The sequence below is a fragment of the Oncorhynchus mykiss genome, chromosome 1, assembly GCF_057628025.1.
Source record: "Oncorhynchus mykiss isolate SJ-2025 chromosome 1, ASM5762802v1, whole genome shotgun sequence".
Taxonomy (NCBI): domain Eukaryota; kingdom Metazoa; phylum Chordata; class Actinopteri; order Salmoniformes; family Salmonidae; genus Oncorhynchus; species Oncorhynchus mykiss.
In genome coordinates, this window is record NC_143022.1 from 35,615,375 (window position 1) to 35,636,994 (window position 21,620).

The following is a 21,620-nucleotide window of genomic DNA, read 5'->3' on the forward strand; positions in this document are numbered from 1 at the left end:
GTACTACCCTCTGTAGCACCCTTAGATTGGATGCCAAGCAGTTGCCATATCAAGTGGTGATACAGCCAGTCAAGATGCTCTCTATGGTGCAGCTGTAGAACTTTTTGAGGATCTGAGGGCCTATGTCCAATGTTTTCAGCCTCCTGAGGGGGAAGAAACATTGCTGTGCCTTCTTCATGACTGTGTTGGTGTGTGTGGAGTTGGCCATGATAATTGCCAGGTCATCGTCGTTGGTGATCAGGCCAACCACCGTTGTGTCTTCAGCACAGTCATGGGTAAGGAGGGACGTAAGCAGTTCAGGAGGGACGTAAGCACACACCCCCATTTTGAAGGTCAGCGTAGCGGATATGTTGCTGCCGACCCTCACCACCTGGGGGCGCCCCGTCAGGAAGTCCAGGATCCAGTTCAGTCTCAGCGTCCTGAGCTTAGTGATGAGCTTGGAGTCCATTATGGTGTTGAGCGCTGAGCTATAGTCAATGAACAACATTCTCACATAGGTGTTCCTCTTGTCCAGGTGGGAGAGGGTGGTGTGGAGTACAATAGAGATTGCGTCATCTATGGATCCGTTGGTGCGGTATGCAAATCGGAATGGGTCCAGGGTGTCTGGGATGATGGTGTGATCCAGGAGCAGTCTTTCAAAGCATTTCATGTCTACAGATGTGAGTACTACGGGGTGATAGTCATTTAGACATGTTACCTTGGCGTTCCTGGGCACAGGGACTATGGTGGTCTTCTTGAAACATGTAGGTATTACAAACTGTGTCAGGGAGAGTTTAAAAATGTCAGTGAAGACACTTGCCAGCTGGTGAGTGCATGCTCTGAATACGTGTCCTGGTAATTCGTCTGGCCCTGCGACCTTGTGAATGCTAAACTGTTTAAAATTCTTACTTACATTGGGTACATAGAGTGAGATCACACAGTCATCCGGAACAGCTGGTGCTCTCATGCATGGTTCAGTGTTGCTTGCCTCTAAGCAAGCATAGAAGGAATTTAGCTTGTCTGGTAGGCTTGCGTCACTGGGCAGCTCGTGGCTGGGTTTCCCTTTGTAATCTACGATTGTTTTCAAGCCCTGCCACATCCAACGGGCATCAGAGGATTCAATCTACCTTTATTGAAGTTTTGACTGTTTGATGGCTCATCAGAGTTCATAGCGGGATTTCTTATAAGTGTCTGGATTAGTGTCCTTGATAGCAGCAGCTCTAGACTTTAGCTCAGTGTGGATGTTGCCTGTAATCCATGGCTTCTGGTTGGAATATATAAGTACTGTTACTGTGGGAACGATGTCGTTGATGCAGTTATTGGCGGCCTGCATACTCACAAGCCATGTCACTCATTGAGCCTGTTTGGGATGCTCTGGATCGACGTGTTCAACAGCGTGTTCCAGTTCCCGCCAATATACAGCATCTTCGCACAGCCATTGAAGAGGAGTGGGACAACATTCCACAGGCCACAATCAACAGCCTGATTAACTCTATGCGAAGGAGATGTGTTGCGCTGCATGAGTCAAATGGTGGTCACACCAGATACTGACTGGTTTTCTGGTGTTTTTCATGCCCCTATAATTTTTTAAAGGTATCTGTGACCAACAGATGCATATCTGTATTCCCAGTCATGTGAAATCCATAGATTAAGGCCTAATGAATTTATTTAAATTGACTGATTTCCTTATATTATCTGTAACTCAGTCAAATCTTTGAATTGTTGCATGTTGCGTTTCTATTTCTGTTCAGTCTATGTCCTTGTTCAGCCATGAATCCGGGAAACATAATATATAACAGTTCTTCAGGTCCCGTTGATAGTATAGTCTCGAACGGAGCTCGTCCAGTTTGTTCTCTAGTTATTACATGTTCCTGAGGGTAGAGGTGGTTTATTTACTCAACCGTTGTAGTCTCATCAGGGAGAATCTCCGGGACTTGAAAGAGATTAGGGCCTGGTTTGGGATGAGCAGTACATCCACAGCTGCTGCCTCGTTGAAAAATATGTGTTCATCTAAATCGAGGTTAGTGATTGGTTAGTGAGTCACACAAAATTATGGTGGAAATATTATGTACCAAAAAAAGTCAAGATCAGCGTAAAAAAACACACACACAAAACAGAATTGGTCAGGCGTAAGACGGCAGCTATCCATCTCTGCAGCGCCATCTCATGTGAGTTGCGCACACATTATATAGATACTTGGCCGCATATCTATAGAATATGTTAATATGTGTGTGTTAGGTCCAGAAGGTATGTGTTCAGAGGGCAGTGTTCTCTGGTTTGCTACCAGGCAGGCTGTACCACTTCTTTCTGAGGACGGAGAAAGAGTCCTTCACAGACAGCCCCCCTGCACACACACACAGACACACACACACACACGCACACGCACACACACACACACACACACACACACACACACACACACACACACACACACACACACACACACACACACACACACACCTGTCTCCCTGACTCTGCTTAATCGGTGTGTGTGTGCATGTGCGTGTATGTTAGCTCCCAGTCCAGTGGAGTTTTTTATCCTCAGTAAGACCACCTCGTCTGTGACAGTTGGCTGGGGCCAAGCCAGCGGCGATGTGAAAGGCTTCATCCTGTCAATTACAAACCAAACCTCCAATCAGCAGCTGAACCTCTCTGCCCAGGAGACATGGTGAGTCCTGCCCTCCTGGCACACTGTCCTTATTGGCTGATCTAGCTGCCCCTTGCTGTCTGGGTAACACTGGTTGTGTTTGTGTGTGTTCGCATGTTTGTGTGTGTGTGTGTGTGCGCGTGCGTGCGAGCGTGTGTGCGAGCGTGTGTGTGTAGGTCCTACAGGTTTGAGTGCCTCTCCCCAGGAAGCCATTACACAGTAGATGTTATCAGCAGCAATGGAGAGAGGAGGAGTACAAATGCTTCTGTACACATCAACACCAGTGAGTAATGGAGACACACAAACTTTGACAAAATTTGACTGGCAGCAACTGTGAGTTATCTTGGGAGGTTCCAGCAGGAAGTGAGGAATTCAGAGTTTATCTCCAGTTTATGTTCCAGGTCAAGTTCAACTGCTTTTTTTCTACATGCACACACACACACACACATGCACATATCTACACACACTACATATTAACCACATACAACGAACCCAGTACGATTAATTAAGATTGGTTGAGAGCGACGAGGGGAATGTTGATTGACTGATATGACAAAAGATGTTCTGATTGGTGTTTCTCTCAAGTCAAAGGAGCCCCACAGGAAGTGCTGCTGGTGGAAGAGGATGTGACCTCATCAGTGTTTGTGAGCTGGGGAGCTGCCGCAGGGGGATGGAGGGGTACAAGGTAGTACACCGTCCTGTCCTCTCCCTTACTCTCTCCTTTCTCTCTCTCTCTCTCCTATTTTCTTCTCCTCTCCTTTCCTTTCATTTCCTCTTTTCTCCATAATGTATCATTTACATCCCCTGACAAATCATTAACAATGGCAAATCATTAGCAACAACAGTCTAGGTTTACCCATTCATAATAAGCCCTTTACATACACAAATGCTCAAACACACAGTCATCACTCGCTCGCTCTCTCTCACACACTAACACACACACACACACATAGAATGAGTTCTTCGTCAGAGGAAGCAGGACAGATGGGTCAAGTAACACTCAAGAGAACGCACTCACCTGGTGGTTGCCTAGTGATCGTCGTCAGCACAGATTGGCTCTGGTTACCGGCCATTTAAAGATGTATGACCCCCCCCCCACAGCCACTGCCAGGGAGAATGACCAAGCACAATACACACACGCACGTACACACACAAACACACACACAGACAGACTTACTGCTTTATTCTGTCCAGATAAACAGAAATGCTGTTCGCTCTATGTCATTGATTTGGGGTTTGTCACTGCCAAAACAACATTTGATTTTGCCCAAACAACATCCCACATTTGATTTGGTCCTCTAATGTTTTGTCTGATTGTGTGTGTTCTTCTTAGCTACTGTTGTGTCCATCAGGGGACAAGTCGTCATGTCGTGAGATGGTGGTCCATAGCAACAGTCTCCAAGTTGGAGGTTTGACCCCAGGATCAGATTATGACATTACCATCCTTAGCCTGCTGGGATCAGACACCAGGCAACCTGTCATTACACAGTTCTCCATACGTAAGACACAAACACACTCACACAAATCAACCTCTTTGTGGCAACTCTAAATGTAACTGGCCATATGAGGGCCGTATCAGAGTTCCTAGTTGTAACCTTTGAACCTCAGATATGTGGAGAGACTGAGACAGAGCTGAGTGTGAGATAAGCCAGATGAGACATTATACTAGTGTGTGTGTGTGTGTGTGTGTGTGTGTGTGTGTGTGTGTGTGTGTGTGTGTGTGTGTGTGTGTGTGTGTGTGTGTGTGTGTGTGTGTGTGTGTGTGTGTGTGTGTGTGTGTGTGTGTGTGTATGTGTGTGTGTGTGTGTGTGCTGCAGGTCCGGCTGGTGTGTGTTCCCTCGCTCTCCTCCATGTTAACTCTTCCTGTGCCCTGGTGAAGTGGGATGCTGCCATTGGCCAGTTTGACTTCCACAGGGTAACTGTGGGAAATGGCTTGCATTCACACACGCTAGTGGTTGAGGCACGGCTGTAGCTACAACATGAGTGTGGGGTGCATCAGACAAGAAGTGGCAGGGACAGCAGCCTCCCTGACCATAACGACAGGTACCTGAGTGCAACACAACAAAATATAAATGCAACATGCAACAATTTCAATGATTTTAATGAGTACAGTTCATATAACGGAATCAGTCAATTGACACAAATAAATTAGGCCCTAATCTAAGAATTTCACATGACTGGGCAGAGGCGCAGCCATTGGTGGGTCTGGGAGGGCATAGCCCCACCCACTTGGCAGCCAGGTCCACCGACTGGGGATCCAGGCCCAGCCAGTCAGAATTAGTTTTTCTCCACAAAAATACATATATCTCTATCTGTCCCTCCCTTCATCTCTCTCCCTCCCTCTTTCTTTCTCAGTACCGGGCCGTGTGAGGGGTGTGTGTATGGTGAGTGTGTCTGCTCAGAACTTCTCTCTGCATTGGGAGCAGTCAGAGGGGTGTGTGGACCAGTACCTTGTCAGCCTGCTGCCCATCCAAGGAACTGTCTCTGTCTACCACACACGCAATGGACACGTACAGGTACACACACACACACACACACACACACACACACACACACACACACACACACACACACAAGGAAGCGATTACACAGTAGATGTTGTCAGCAGCAATGGAGACGAGAAGTTAACCTGCTTCTGTTAACATCAACACAAGTGAGTTATGGAGAAACACACACACACGAACATACTAGCACATACAGTGGCTTGCGAAAGTATTTACCCCCCTTGGCATTTTTCATATTTTGTTGCCTTACAACCTGGAATTAAAATCGATTTTTTGTGGGGTTTGTATCATTTTATTTACACAACATGCCTACCACTTTGAAGATTCAAAATATGTTTTATTGTGAAACAAACAATAAATAACACAAAAAAAACAGAAAACTTGAGTGTGCATAACTATTCACCCCCCCCCAAAGTCAAAACTTTGTAGAGCCACCTTCTGCAGCAATTACAGCTGCACGTCTCTTGGGGTATGTCTCTATAAGCTTGGCACATCTAGCCACTGGGACTTTTGCCCATTCTTCATGGCAAAACTGCTCAATGTCCTTCAAGTTGAATGGGTTCTGCTGGTGTACAACAATCTTTAAGTCATACCACATATTCTCAATTGGATTGAGTTCTGGGCTTTGGCTAGGCCATTCCAAGACATTTAAATGTTTCCCCTTAAACCACTCAAGTGTTGCTTTAGCAGTATCCTTAGGGTCATTGTCCTGCTGGAAGGTGAACCTCTGTCTCAGTCTCAAATCTCTGGAAGACTGAAACAGGTTTCCCTCAAGACTTTTCCTGTATTTAGCAGCATCCATCATTCCTTCAATTATTTTTTTTAGATTTTTTTGTTGTTGTTGAATTTTACCCCCTTTTCTCCCCAATTTCGTGGTATCCAATTGTTAGTAGTTACTATCTTGTCTCATCGCTACAACTCCCGTACGGGCTCGGGAGAGACAAAGGTCGATGCGTCCTCCGAAACACAACCCAACCAATCCGCACTGCTTCTTAACACAGCGCGCATCCAACCTGGAAGCCAGCCGCACCAATGTGTCGGAGGAAACACTGTGCGCCTGGCGACCTGGTTAGCGTGCACTGCGCCCGGCCCGCCACAGGAGTCGCTAGTGCGCGATGAGACAAGGATATCCCTACCGGCCAAATCCTCCCTAACCCGGACGACGCTAGGCCAATTGTGCGTCGCCCCATGGACCTCCCGGTCGCGGCCGGCTGCGACAGAGCCATCATTCCTTCAATTCTGACCAGTTTCCCAGTCCCTGCCGATGAAAAACATCCCCACAGCTTGATGCTGCCACCACCATGCTTCACTGTGGGGATGGTGTCTCAGGGTGATGACAGGTGTTGGATTTACACCAGATATAGTTTTTTCCTTGATGGCCAAAAAGCTCAAATTTAGTCTCATTTGGCCAGAGTACCTTCTTCCGTATGTTTGGGGAGTCTCCCACATGCCTTTTGGTGAACACCAAACGTGTTTGCTTATTTTTTCTATAAGCAATGGCTTTTTTATGGCCACTCTTCTATAAAGCCCAGCTCTGTGGAGTGTACAGCTTAAAGTGGTCCTATGGACAGATTCTCCAATCTCCACTGTGGAGCTTTGAAGCTCCTTCAGGGTTATCTTTGGTCTCTTTGTTGCCTCCCTGATTAATGCCCTCCTTGCCTGGTCTGTGAGTTTTGGTGGGCAGCCCTCTCTTGGCAGGATTGTTCTGGTGCCATATTCTTTTAATTTTTTAATAATGAATTTAATCGTGCTCCATGGGATATTCAAAGTTTCTGGTATTTTTTTATAACCCAACCCTGATCTGTACTTTTCCAAAACTTTGTCCCTAACCTGTTTGGAGAGCTCTTTGGTCTTTATGTTGCCACTTGCTTGGTGGTGCCACTTCCTTGGTGGTGCCCCTTGCTTAGTGGTGTTGCAGACTCTGGGGCCTTTCAGAACAGGTATATACTGGGATCATGTGACAGATTATGTTACACTTAGAATGCACACAGATGGACTTTATTTAACTAATTATGTGACTTCTGAAGGTAATTGGTTGCACCAGATCTTATTTAGGGGCTTCGTAGCAAAGGGGGTGAATACACTGCTCAAAAAAATAAAGGGAACACTTAAACAACACAATGTCAATCACACTTCTGTGAAATCAAACTGTCCACTTAGGAAGCAACACTGATTGACAATAAATTTCACATGCTGTTGTGCAAATGGAATAGACAACAGGTGGAAATTATAGGCAATTAGCAAGACACCCCCAATAAAGGAGTGGTTCTGCAGGTGGTGACTACAGACCACTGGCTGATGTTTTGGTCACTTTTGAATGCTGGCGGTGCTTTCACTCTAGTGGTAGCATGAGACGGAGTCTACAACCCACACAAGTGGCTCAGGTAGTGCAGCTCATCCATGATGGCACATCAATGCGAGCTGTGGCAAGAAGGTTTGCTGTGTCTGTCAGTGTAGTGTCCAGAGCATGGAGGCGCTACCAGGAGACAGGCCAGTACATCAGGAGACGTGCTCACCAGAGGTACCGAGATGAGATCCTCAGACCCCTTGTGAGACCATATGCTGGTGCGGTTGGCCCTGGGTTCCTTCTAATGCAAGACAATGCTAGACCTCATGTGGCTGGAGTGTGTCACCAGTTCCTGCAAGAGGAAGGCATTGATGCTATGGACAGGCCGGCCCGTTCCCCAGACCTGAATCCAAGTGAGCACATCTGGGACATCATGTCTCGCTCTATCCACCAACGCCACGTTGCATCACAGACTGTCCAGGAGTTGGCGGATGCTTTAGTCCAGGTCTGGGCGGAGATCCCTCAGGAGACCATCCGCCACCTCATCAGGAGCATGCCCAGGCGTTGTAGGGAGGTCATACAGGCACGTGGAGGCCACACACACTACTGAGCCTCATTTTGACTTGTTTTAAGGACATTACATCAAAGTTGGATCAGCCTGTAATGTGGTTTTCCACTTTAATTTTGAGTGTGACTCCAAATCCAGGCCTCCATGGGTTGATAAATTTGATTTCCATTGATCATTTTTGTGTGATTTTGTTGTCGGCACATTCAACTATGTAAAGAAAAAAGTATTTAATAAGAATATTTGATTCATTCAGATCTAGGATGTGTTATTTTAGTGTTCTCTTTATTTTTTTGAGCAGTGTACATATGTACGCACCACTTTTACATTTTTTATTATTATTTTTTAAACAAGTTATTTTTTAATTTCACTTCACAAAATTTTGACTATTTTGTGTATGTCCATTACATGAAATACAAGTTGTAATGCAACAAAATAGGAAAAACACCAAGGGGGATGAATACTTTTGCAAGGCACTGAAGCTCCCCCAGACCCAAACCATTCCCAGCCCTGCTCAGCAGCCAGGTGTCAGATAACCCCCAATGTAACCTAACACACACACACACACACACACAGGTTGAGTAATAGAGCTCATTATTTATTAGGTAGACCTCCTGAGCTAAACCCTGAATCATTTATTCAGTGAAGCTGCTCTCCCCAGAAAGAGAGAGATAGAGAGAGAGAGTGCCGCATGGAGTTATGGTGGACACAATGTCCTGACTCTCTCTGACCCTAACTTGCTGACCACTGGACGACTGGGTTACTTCCAGAGCTGGACTATAACTACTACTGTTGCTACCCTGGACTAGTACTACTACTGTAACTTACCTGCTCTAACTGTTTCTACTTTACGGTGGTATGCACCGCCCTGAAACTCTTCAACTCTAACCGACTAACCGTGGCTAACTGTTCTTAACTGTGGACTGGGTTACTACTTTAGGCCTGGACTACTGCACTAAGAACTAAGCTGCTGTAACCTGCTGTAACACTGACCTGCTGTAGCTAAACTGTTGACAACACTGGACTGAAGAACTGCCAACTAGAACTTCACGCTAACTGCTAACTCTGGACTAAGCCCTCCAATCTAGAATCTTTCGATAATGGCTAGCTCTAGACGCTAACACGGCCTCTTCCTCTCTAACCTGCTGCCTCTGACCAGCTAACTGTGCTAACTCCATCATGGGCCTCACTCTCCTCCTGCTCATCACCTACCTGGGATACACACACTCACAGGTTAGACTGGCGAACACACACACACACACACACACACACACACACACATACACATACACATACACACACACACACACACACACACACACACACACACACACACACACACACACGTCTGCAACCGCATAGTTGTGTTGTGGTCATGTTCTGACCATGCGGTCTCTCATCAGGCTGATGTATCCAGTATGAGTTCTCGAACAGCGTTTACAGTCATGGTGACTGCCGCGTCCTCCTCCAACCTCAGCCCTCCGGTCAGCCGCATTATCAACACCAACGAAACCGGTGAGTCACAAACACACACACCTGCACACGCATACACAAACACTTTAATGTGTGAAAGCCAAACTGATAGTGCTCTGAGGAATCGTTGGGTCTGTTCTGCTGCTGCCCTCTGCTTTATTATCTCCCACACAGTGTGTGTGTGTGTGTGTGTGTGTGTGTGTGTGTGTGTGTGTGTGTGTGTGTGTGTGTGTGTGTGTGTGTGTGTGTGTGTGTGTGTGTGTGTGTGTGGTAACTGTAGTCGTGCTAAGCAGGATGAATGATGCTGTAGTGAATGTCAGTGAAATGCCAGAGCTCTCACCAGAATAGAGCAAGCTGGTCACACACACCCACACCCAGTTGGTTGACCCAATACCAAACAACATCAGTATCTGCAGTATCTGCAACAAGAGTAGGGGAGACCGGGGCTGGTTCTCTCACGGGTTAGTTGTCATAGTTTTAATTATTCCCAATCTAAATGGACCTGTGTAATATTTTTAAGGTTAAAATGCATGATTTAAAAAAAAAAAAGAAATCATCCAACTGGTCAACTCACACTCATGACAAACAATTGAGGTGTGTGAATCTATGTTTTTCATAGGTGAAAGTTGTAAAAAATAATCTTGGAATTTTCTTTGGAAATGTTTGAATTATGTGAGTATCCATGAACAATTATGGTTTGTAGAAAAGAGAAACAGGGGAGATATATTTCAAGCCTATCCATTTTCTGTCACACATTTTCTGTCAAACACACACATACTGTAAATACTGTACACTCACATTTACACAAAGTGTCATATATTATTCTTACAGCATAAAATGCTGAATTTTGCTAGGAATATTGTTTGATCAAAGAAAGGCTTTGCTATTTCTAAGACTGTATGGTATAGTGCTTAATTTCCTGTTACAAAAGGAATAAGCTACTAGCAAACATAGTGGCAACCAACCCCGGTCACCTCCATCTTTCACAACATCCTCCCAATTTGTTGAATGGATTTACTTGTTAAGGACCTTTATGTATGGATTGGATGCTTTATGATGACATATTTAATAGAATTTCAGGAGATTTTGGTGAATATGGCTTGAACTACTTCTTCTTCCTCCTCCTCCTCCTCTAGCCCCAACATCCCCACCTACCAATCTAGAGGGAGAGAGGGTAGGCTCCAATGGGATCCTTCTGTCTTGGACCATGCCCTCTGACTCTCCCATCGACGGTTATGTGATCAGGTAAAGAGACATACTGTATGATGTAACCCCAGATTAAGGTGGACTAAGCCGTGCGTCCTCTAAAACACAACCTAGCTACTGCTTCTTGACACAACGCCCACTTAGCCCGGATGCCAGCCGCACCAATAAGTCAGAGGAAACACCATAGACCTGGCGATCATGTCAGCATGCATTTCACCTGGCCCACCACAGGAATCGCTAATGCACGATGGGACAATAACATCCCTACCGGCCAAACCCTCCCCTAAACCCAGATGACGCTGGGCCAATTGTGCGCCACCACACATGACACACACACTTACCCCACCAGGACCTCTATATCAGGAGTTGTGAAAAGAAGGCCCGGAAAGTCGTCAAAGACCCCAACCACCCAAGCCATAGACTATTTTCTCTACTGCCGCACAGCAAGAGGTACCGGTGCATCAAGTCTGACACCAACAGGCTTTTGAAGGGCTTCTTGGTCTCCCAAGTGGCGCAGCATTCTAAGGCACTGTATCACAGTGCTAGAGGCGTCTCTACAGACCCTGATTCAATTCCAAGCTGTATCACAACCGGCTGTGATTGGGAGTCCCATAAGGTGGCCGGGTTTGGCCAGTGTAGGCCGTCATTGTAAATAATAATCTGTTCTTAACTGACTTGCCTAGTTAAAAATAAAAATAAATGTGTATCTATTTCAGGTACAAGGAGATGTGTCCATATCCAGATACCACCTTCAAAGAGGTGACCAAGCACCTAGATGTCCCTGAGACCCTCCTCAACCTCTTTTTACCAGGATCTACCTATAACATTAAGGTAACACTCAATCAGTACACATAAGTACACTGTAAATTCCAATGTGTTGTCATTACTCAAAACTCTTGAGGAAACCTGTTGCACTTCAAATATCTGAGTACAGTTACTCTAAGTGATTTTGTAGTCATTACTCAAACCAATAGATTCACTGTGACCCTGTAGGGCAGTAGTCACCAACCGGTCGATCGCGATCTCCAAGCCTTTTGTAGTCGATTACCAAACATTTCTATATAAAATCCAACGATAAAGCTTTGCGTTCCTATTTTTATTTCTTGTTTCGCGCTGTTGACAGTAGGTGCAGTGGTGATTTTAGCATGTAATTCTTGGTGGGGCAAACCCCCAAAAATGTGGGCAGATGCATGCCAGCAAAGGCACTACACAACACAACACAAAACAATACATTAGTTGCCCTGTAATGGTGACAAACGGTGCCCACAAACTGTTAGGACAGCAGTCCCAACACCTTACCACTACGACACTTGGTTATCAACGGAGCCTTGTCTGGCAGCGAAACAGTTAATTCAGCCTCATTTACTGACTTTAGAAAACATAGGTGATATGGCTTACTTGCTTAAACAAATGTGGTTTCTACTGACAATTGAGATGTACAAACTATGCCATAAGGGGACGACAAGCGGATAAGAGGCAATCTGTAATTTCGATTAAGACATTAATAAGCAAGCCACGACGGACGTAGTCAATATAACTATTTGTTCAGCACTTTGGAAATGTACAGCGACAGAATTCTGAACATGAGCCGTTCTTACAGTGTTCTCCCTGTACACCAAATCAGAACCGTAGGATAAATAAAGGAGGCATATAAGCAGACGATGAAAGCTTTTACAATATTCAATGATTACATTTCTCTAAAACATGTTATAGGCTACATGTTCACCACCAAGTCAGAACAGTAGATGAAATGAAGAAGGGAAAATATACCAAATTATAAGGATGAGGCACATGGGCTATGAACAGCTTATTACACAGCATACACTTAGTATTACTTTCTTAGCTACAGTATACATATCTCTGTGGCATATTGCTTAATTTATGCAGCACCATACAAGACATTTTTGGAGTCACATGCTGACCAGACTGGACGCATTGCGTACGGGAGCGTTGCAAAATACAGTATATTTACACATACATGTTATTCTATCATTGCACCAACACTGCTTGTGCGCGTCAGCGAGCGTCTGCGTAGCCAGGCGCTAAAATAGAACCTGGTTCTATTTGTGATACTCAACGTGCTGCAAGTCCTGCCTCTCCCATCTCCTCAACGGTTTTTAGGAGCATATACCCACTTAGGTGATTGAAAGATGAACGGAGGTACCCACTCCAGTCCAGTTGGTAGTGGTAATGCACCTTAAAGTTTGTTAACAACCGCCATATAAAGTCCAAAGAAGAAGAAGCCTGAAGGAGGAGAGATTACTAGAAATGAACTCAGTTGACCATTTTATCTGTGGATTAATTGTCGGAGTAGAGAACCTTGTGCATTTCAGGTAAAATAACAACCCAATGTTTATGTCCAAGGACAAATGAGCTAACATTTGCCATAAATGTTGAATGCTTTTCAACCTATCCCCAAATTAATATAATTGGTTCAGAGTTTGTTTTGATATTTCAACCTACGTGTCCTGATCGCGTCTGGTGTGGGTAGACAAAATCAACTTACATGCAATGGCGCACGCAGACAAATGCGCGGTCTGGTCAGTATGTCACCTTGTTGTGCTGTGCTCACTTGAACAGGAATGTGGCGCGGCGGTCCTTCGTGGGTAAATTTTGTGATTGAACTTTGTCATCAAAGTCTGGCATTCTCTGGATTTATGGCGCTTTCAAAACAACTGGGAACTCTGAAGAAAAAAAAATCAAATCATGATGACGTCTGTGATCTTCAGGTCGTAGCTCTAGAAAGAGGCCCGAGTTGGATAACCTTTCAAAACGTATTTTCCCAGTCGGAGCTCGTTTTTTCCCCCAGTTCCCAGTTGTCTTGAACTCACTGAAATCAGATTTCCCAGTTCCGAGTTAACAGTTGTTTTGAGCTCGGCAGAAATCATACTGGATTGACAGCATGGCCAATGTTGAATGTTTATAATTTTAAGCTTAGAAAAGAGACCATTAAACCCAGAATTGGGACCACACAACCACTGCACTGAATTTCTCTTCATTATTTATCTTCATATGACAAGGATTGAAAAACATTTGCCAGTAGATCGTTGACTTGATTCATGATGATAACTGCTAGCTTGCTAGATAAGTTACTGTAGATATAACGTGATTTTACTTAATTTTATCTGTGGCCAATGACCTTGGGCCTTCTTGGATGGGCACTTCTAATGAAACTCGATGGCAAAACCCAAAGGGCTACAATTTTTTAGGTCTAACCCTTAGACTTGGCGGTGACGTAGTGTCCCCATGAGTGACAAAACACTGAGCCAAACACGGTGCAACGCTCCGTATTTTCTGCTGGCTTGCCCCACCACCACAGAAAGCACTGAGCTAGGCTGAAACTGCCTTAGTCAAGAAAACAAAAAAGAGACAATGTTTGTATGCCACCTTATTAACTCAATGATATATATATTTTTTACATTGTTTGCAAACTGATATGTGACACGTATTAATGCCAAAATAACATGCAAAACAGTCAAGCTAAAAATAATTATAAACTGGGTGTTTTCGAGCCCTGAATGCTGATTGGCTGACAGCCGTGGTATATCAGACCGTATACCACGGGTATGACAAAACATTTATTTTAACTGCTCTAATTACATTGACAACCAGGTTATAATAGCAATAAGGCACCTGGGGGGTTTGTGATATATGGCCAAAATACCACTCCGCGTTGCGTCGTGCATAAGAACAACCATTAGCCGTGGTATAATGGCCATATACCACACCTCCTCTGGCCTTATTGCTTAATTAAATCTTTATGGCAATACATTACATATCTCATGAGGCCTTGTTTTGAGGCCTAGCTTTACCCTAATGGCTGTGTGTGTGTGTGTGTGTGTGTGCATGCCTGTGTGTTCTAGGCAGATGCCTCTAGCGGGGAAACTATTCTCTTGGTCTGGTTGAATAATTCATTGCGATTAAATTATTGATCGTATAAACAGATCTATGGATCAGCCATGCTGTTCTTTTTCCACATAATTTTATGTCAACATATTGTATGTGGTCATGGTTAATAGTTTTCAGAATGCATTAATCCTTAATTACCTGTGTGTGTGTGTGTGTGTGTGTGTGTGTGTGTGTGTGTGTGTGTGTGTGTGTGTGTGTGTGTGTGTGTCACATTACCAGACTGGGTGTACTGTATAAGCACACCCAGCAGTACTGAGCGAGCTATGTGCTGCTTTGTCCTGCTCCTCATTCAATAATCTCTATCCGTTGTTTCCTTTTCTCTTCCTTCTATTAATATTCTCTGTTCTATTTTCAAAGCTATGTAGCCATTTCATTATCTTATTAGAGTCAGAACCTCGTTTTAACATCTCATCTAAAGGGTACTCTCTACAGCAGGGTTGGGCAAACTATGGCCCGCGAGCCCATTCAATCCACTGTGCAGGAGGTTTGCGTAAAACCCCTTATGTCATTTCTTTTTAAGGGGGAAATTATTTTTTGGGGTTTAAAAAAACACTCCAGGCCACTCATGAATGTCTAAAACTAGATAGAGAGGATGTAGAAATTATAATGGATTCATATATTTTAAAATACCTGCCCTTTTTCTGGCCCGTGAAATAGATTTTGACAAAAGAATTGGTACAAAAATAATCTGTGTGGCCATCCGTTGAATTTTGAAATCCCAATGTGGCCCTACTGCTGTACAAGGTAGTTACCCATTATATGATGCAAAACTTGTCATACTGGCTGTATTTTTATTTAACTAGGCAAGTCAGTTAAGAACAAATTCTTCTTTACAATGACGGCCTACCCTGGCCAAACCTTAACAACGCTGGGCCAATTGTGCGCCGTCCTTTCGGACTCCCAGTCATGGGTGGTTGTGATATAGCCTGGAATTGAACAAGGTTCTGTAGTGACACCTCTATCACTGAGATGCAGTGTCTTAGACAGCTGCGCCACCTGGACGCCCCCTAAATGTATGCCTGATTGAACGGGGAATACTTCAGATGCACATGAAATGACCCCGGGAATCGCTCAGAGATGCACACAAATTATATACATTAAAAATGGGTGAATATTTCCTTTAAGACTAATATTTCCTTTAATATTGACCCCATCTGGCCTCCCCAACACCACAGCCAGCATCATCTGTGTCTCCCTTCCAGGGATGATTAGTGCTATCTGGGATCCTTGGGATGTCCCTACATTAACCCATACCTTTACCATTTTACATTTCTACTTCAATGGGGTAGGGACTTCCAAAGGATCCCGGATAGCATGGACCATCCAGGGATTGACCAGGCCCAACTTGCTTAGCTTCAAAGACAAACTAGCAGTGGGATGCTATGGCTATGTGTGTGTGTACCTGCCTGCCTGGTGTTGTGTGGCTGTTGCATCAGTAAAAGTTCTGAATCTTGAATTAGTAATAATGACTCTCTCTCTCTCTCTCTCTCTCTCTCTCTCTCAATCTAGGTTGCAGCAGAAAACTCTGCTGGTATTGGTCCCTATAGCAAGTCTATGTACATCAAAACTGCTGAGGCCCGTAGGTATCCAATAATAACATACAAACACAGACACACTTATACACACAGACAATGACATCAGCTTGTCTATCCCTTTCTCAAGCCCCCGGCCTGGTGACTAATCTGACAGCATTTGCTCAGAACCACACGTTCGTAGTGGTCACGTGGTTCCTGCCGCTCCGCATCAACGGTCTGATCAACAAGTTTGCGGTCAAAGCCAAACACGCTCGTACCGGTCAGACTGTCCGCATGCTGGAGCTGGATGCTGAGGAAATCATGACCGTAGCGCTACCACACTGCAACGTACGTGTGTCTGTCTTTGTCTTTCTCATTCTTTCTCTGTCTGTCTAGAGATACTCTGACTATATCGGTAACAGAAGACTATCTAGTTTTAACTTTGGTCCTCTGTGACAGATGTGAGATGAGCTTTTTCAACTGGTTTTTCAACTGTCAGAAAATATATTGCAGTCCAAACAGAGCAATGCTACAGGCCTCCAGTTTTTTTTTCTCCCTCTCTTTCTTTCACTCTCTCTCTCTCTCTCTCTATTCAGCTAAATTCAAAGTGGATTTATTGGCATGGAAAAAAACATGTGTTTACAGTGCCAAAGCAAGTGAAAAAACAAAACAACATCGACAAAAACCAACAAAGCAAATTAAACAAAATGAAGACAAAAACAATCAGACATTAACAGTAAACATTAGACAGCTTTTAAAATCTGATATTATTAGCAGTTAAAAAATGTAAGCTCTGTCTTTGTGTACTTAAATACACAGTGTGTGTCTGTGTTTGTAGGATGCAGTAGAAATCCTGTCTCGTGGGACCGCAAGTCCATCAGAGGTGACAGCGTCCTCTCCTCCTGTCACCCTGTCAGCCGTCCCACCTGCCGCCACATGGGCTGTACCAATATCCGTAGGGGTGGACCAGCTGCGACCCTACACAGCATACGTCTTCGAAGTGTCCGCTTTCACCTCCGACGGAGAGGGACAGGTAGCCTCCACCATGGTCCGCATGCCTGAGTCAGGTACACATACACACACTCCACCTCTCTACATCTACATATCTCTGCCCATCTCTCCATATCTCTTTCTATAACCATCTACATCTCAATCCCTCCGTGTCTCACTATCTATTCCTCGCTTCATCTCGCTCTCTCACCATGTGAATATGTATTTGTGTGCTGCAGCCCCAGAGGACCCTCCCTACAACCTGTCGGTATGGAATGTGACGTCTAAGTCAGTCTCTGTCTCCTGGGATCCGCCAACCATTGTTACCGGACGCTTCAGCTACGTCACCCATCTCTACGGCCCCACAGGTACACACACACACACACATGCAGACACACACATATACAGTACATTTCAAATACTTGCTGAAGTAAAAACACTGAAGGTGGCAGATCTAACCCTAACACTGTGTGTGTGTGTGTCAGGGTTTATCTATGAGAACAGCACAGGGGACCTGAAGTTTGCGTACTCTGGTCTGACTCCCTACACACACTACAGAGTAGAGGTCCGGGCCAAGTCTGCTGGCTTGCTGGGGCCTGAGGCCTTTTCTGCAGTACTGACACATGCTGAGGGTAAGAACAGACACATGTCTTGAGTGATCTACCAGTGCAGTAGTTTTCCTTTCCCTATTGGTCAACGAGGTGAGTGCAGAAGTATTTTCCTACCTTGAATATCTAAACATTCTGCCTGGTTCTCTAACATTGTCTCTAAGACTGTCTGGTTCTCTGTGTGTGTGTGTGTGTGTAGCTCCCAGTGCGGTGCAGGCTCTGCAGGCAGTAGCACTAGACTCTGTGTCGGTGGGTGTGAGTTGGAGAAGCCCTGCCCAACCCAATGGTCTGATCACACAGTACAGACTCCTGGTTCTGTCTGACAACACACTGCTGCAGGACATCACTCTCATCGGAACACAGGTACCACTCTGTGGATCTGGTTTTACTATCCTTGTGAGGACCAGAAATCCTCACAAGGATACCAAAACAAGTAAAATTCAGACAAGTGGAGAACAAAATGTATACAGTACCAGTTAAAGGTTTGGACACACCTACTCATTCCAGGGTTTTTCTTTATTTTTACTATTTTCTACATTGTTGAATAGTAGTGAAGACATCAAAACTATGAAATAACACATGGAATCATGTAGTAACCAAAAAAGTGCTAACAAATCAAAATATATTTATGTTTGAGATTCTTCGAAGTAGCCACCCTTTGCCTTGATGACAGCTTTGCACACTCTTGGCATTCTCTCAACCAGCTTCATGAGGTAGTTACCTGGAATGCATTTCAATTAACAGGTGTGCCTTGTTAATATTTAATTTCTGCAATTTCTTTCCTTCTTAATGCGTTTGAGCCAATCAGATGTGTTGTGACAAGGTAGGGTGGTTTACAGAAGATAGCCCTATTTGGTAAAATACCAAGTCCATATTATGGCAAGAACAGCTCAAATAAGCAAAGAAAATGACAGTCCACCATTACTTTAAGACATGAAGGTCAGTCAATATGGAAGATTTCAAGAACTTTCTTCAAGGGCAATCTTAAAAACCATTAAGCGCTATGATGAAACTGGCTCTCATGAGGACTGCCACAGGAAAGGAAGACCTGGAGTTACCTCTGCTGCAGAGGGTGGACCATTTCAGATCGTCAGTGATATGTATGCCGAGGAACTTGAAGCTTTCCACCTGCTCCACTTCGATCCCATCGATGTGGATAGGGGCGTGCTCCCTCTACGGTTTCCTGAAGTCCACGATCAGCTCTTTTGTTTTGTCGACATTGAGTGAGAGGTTATTTTCCTGGCACCACACTCCCAGGGCCCTCACCTCCTCTCTGTAGGCTGTCTCGTAATTGTTGGTAATCAGGCCTACTACTGTTGTGTCATCTGAAAACTTGATGATTGAGTTGGAGGTGTGCGTGAAATCAAATCAAACTTTATTTGCCACATGCGCCATACACACAACATGTGTAGACTTTACCGTGAAATGCTTACTTACAAGCCCTTAACCAACAGTGCAGTTTAAGAAGAAGAAAGTATTTACCAAGTAGGTTAATAATAAAAAGTAACACAATAAGAAAAACAATAACGAGGCTATATACAGGGGGCACCGGTACCGAGTCAGTGAAGAGGTACAGGCTAGTTGATGTAATCTGTACATGTAGGTGGGGGCAAAGTGGCTATGCATAGGTAACAAACAAACAGTGAGTAGCAGCAGTGTACAAAAGGGAGGGGGGGGGGGGGTTAGTCAAAGTAAATTGTCCGGTGGGGATTTTTATGAATTCTTCAGCAGTCTAATGGCTTGGGGGTAGAAGCTGTTGAGCAGCCTTTTGGTCCTAGACTTGGCGTTCCGGTACTGGATGCCATGCAGTAGCAGAGAAAACAGTCTATAACTTGGGTGACGCGAGTCTCTGACAATTTTATGGGCTTCCCTCTGACACCACCTGTTATATTGGTCCTGGATGGCAGGACGCTTGGCCCCAGTGATGTACTGGGCCGTTCGCACTACCCTCTGTAGCGCCTTACGGTCAGATGCCAAGCATTTGCCATACCAGGCGGTGATGCAACACGTCAGGATGCTCTAAGATGGTGCAGCTGTAGAAACTTTTGAGGGTCTGGGGACCCATGCCAAATCTTTTCAGTCTCCTGAGGGGGAGAAGGTTTTGTCGTGCCCTCTTCACGACTGTCTTGGTATGTTTGGACTATGATAGTTTGTTGGTGATGTGGACACCAAGGAACTTGAAGGTCTCGCCCCGCTCCACTACAGCCCCGTTGATGTTAATGGGGCCTGTTCGGGCCGCCTTTTCCTGTAGTCCACGATCAGCTCCTTTATCTTGCTCACATTGAGGGAGAGGTTGTTGTCCTGGCACCACACTGCCAGATCTCTGACCTCCTCCCTATAGGCCATCTCATCGTTGTCGATGATCAGGCCTACCACTGTTGTGTCATCAGCAAACTTCATGATGGTGTTGGAGCTGTGTTTGGCTACGCAGTCGTGGATGAACAGGGAGTACAGGAGGGGGGTTGAGCACGCAGCCTTGTGGGGCCCCTGTGTTGAGGATCAGTGAAGTGGAGTTGTTGTTTCCTGCCTTCACCACCTTGGGGTCGGCCCGTCAACAAGTCCAGGACCCAGTTGCACAGGGCGAGGTTCAGACCCAGGGCTCCAAGCTTAATGATGAGCTTGGATGGTACTATAGTGTTGAATGTTGATATATAGTAAATTAACAGCATTCTTATATAGGTATTCCTCTTGTCCAGATGGGATAGGGCAGTGTGCAGTGCGATGACGATTGCATCGTCTGTGGATCTATTGCGGCGGTAAGCAAATTGAGGTGGGTCTAGGGAGTCCGGTAAGGTACGGGTGATACGGTCCTTAACTATCCTCTCAAAGCATTTCATGATGACAGAAGTGAGTGCTATAGTCATTTAGTTCAGTTACCTTTGCTTTCTTGGGTACAGGAACAGTGGCGGACATCTTGAAGCAAGTGGGGACAGCAGACTGGGATAGGAACAGATTGAATATGTCCTAAACACTCCATCCAGATGGTCTGTGTATGCTCTGAGGACTTGGCTAGGGATGCCATCTGGGCCGGAAGGCGTCAGTGTCCGCGACGTGGCTGGTTGTCACTTTCTAGTCTGTGATTGTCCTTAGACCTTGCCACATGCGTCTCGTGTCTGAGCCGTTGAATTGCGTCTCCACTTTGTCTCTATACTGACGTTTTGCCTGTTTGATTGCCTTACAGAGGGAATAACTACACTGTTTGTATTCGGCCATATTCCCAGTCACCTTGCCATGGTTAAATGTGGTGGTTCGCGCTTTCAGTTTTGCGCAAATGCTACCATCGAGCCACGGTTTCTGGTTATGGCAGGTTTTAATAGTCACAGTGGGCACAACATCTACTATACACTTCTTGATCAACTCAGTCACCATATCCGTGTATTTGTCAATGTTATTCTCAGAGGCTACCCGGAACATATCCCAGTCCGCATGATCAAAACAATCTTGAAGCGTGGATTCCGATTGGTCGGACCAGCGTTGAATAGTCCATAGCACGGCTACTTCCTGTTTGAGTTTCTGCCTATTTGGATTTGCCAAAGGGAGGGCGGGGGAGGGCCTTGCAGGCATCCTGGTCGTTGGAGTAGCAGTGGTTGAGTGTTTTAGCAGCGCGAGTAGTACAGTCAATGTGTTGATAGAACTTCTGTAGCTTTTTCCTCAAATTTGCTTTGTTAAAATCCCCAGTTACAATAAATGCAGCCTCAGGATATGTGGTTTCCAGTTTGCATAAATCCAGTGAAGTTCTTTGAGGGCTATCGTGGTATCGGCTTGAGGGGGAATATACACGGCTGTGACTATAACCGAAGAGAATTCTCTTGGGAGATAATACAGTCTGCATTTCATTGTGAGGTATTGTAGGTCGGGTGAACAAAATGACTTGAGTTTCTGTATGTTATCACAACCACACCATGAGTGGTTAATCATGAAACTTACACCTCTGCCTT

At 45.1% G+C, this 21,620-nt stretch overlaps 1 protein-coding gene across 1 annotated transcript in view; it reads left to right on the forward strand.

Annotated features, from left to right (window-relative positions):
* Positions 1–21,620, forward strand: part of LOC110521642 (phosphatidylinositol phosphatase PTPRQ) — a 58,160-nt gene that overhangs the window by 5,563 nt on the left and 30,977 nt on the right. Inside the window, 15 exon segments of the mRNA XM_090184325.1 lie at positions 2,494–2,647; positions 3,212–3,311; positions 3,960–4,125; positions 4,444–4,585; positions 4,587–4,669; positions 4,982–5,142; positions 9,386–9,497; positions 10,592–10,700; positions 11,378–11,492; positions 16,080–16,149; positions 16,233–16,432; positions 16,923–17,151; positions 17,314–17,442; positions 17,560–17,706; positions 17,882–18,045. Of these exon segments, the coding sequence (XP_090040451.1) occupies positions 2,494–2,647; positions 3,212–3,311; positions 3,960–4,125; positions 4,444–4,585; positions 4,587–4,669; positions 4,982–5,142; positions 9,386–9,497; positions 10,592–10,700; positions 11,378–11,492; positions 16,080–16,149; positions 16,233–16,432; positions 16,923–17,151; positions 17,314–17,442; positions 17,560–17,706; positions 17,882–18,045 (2,081 nt within the window).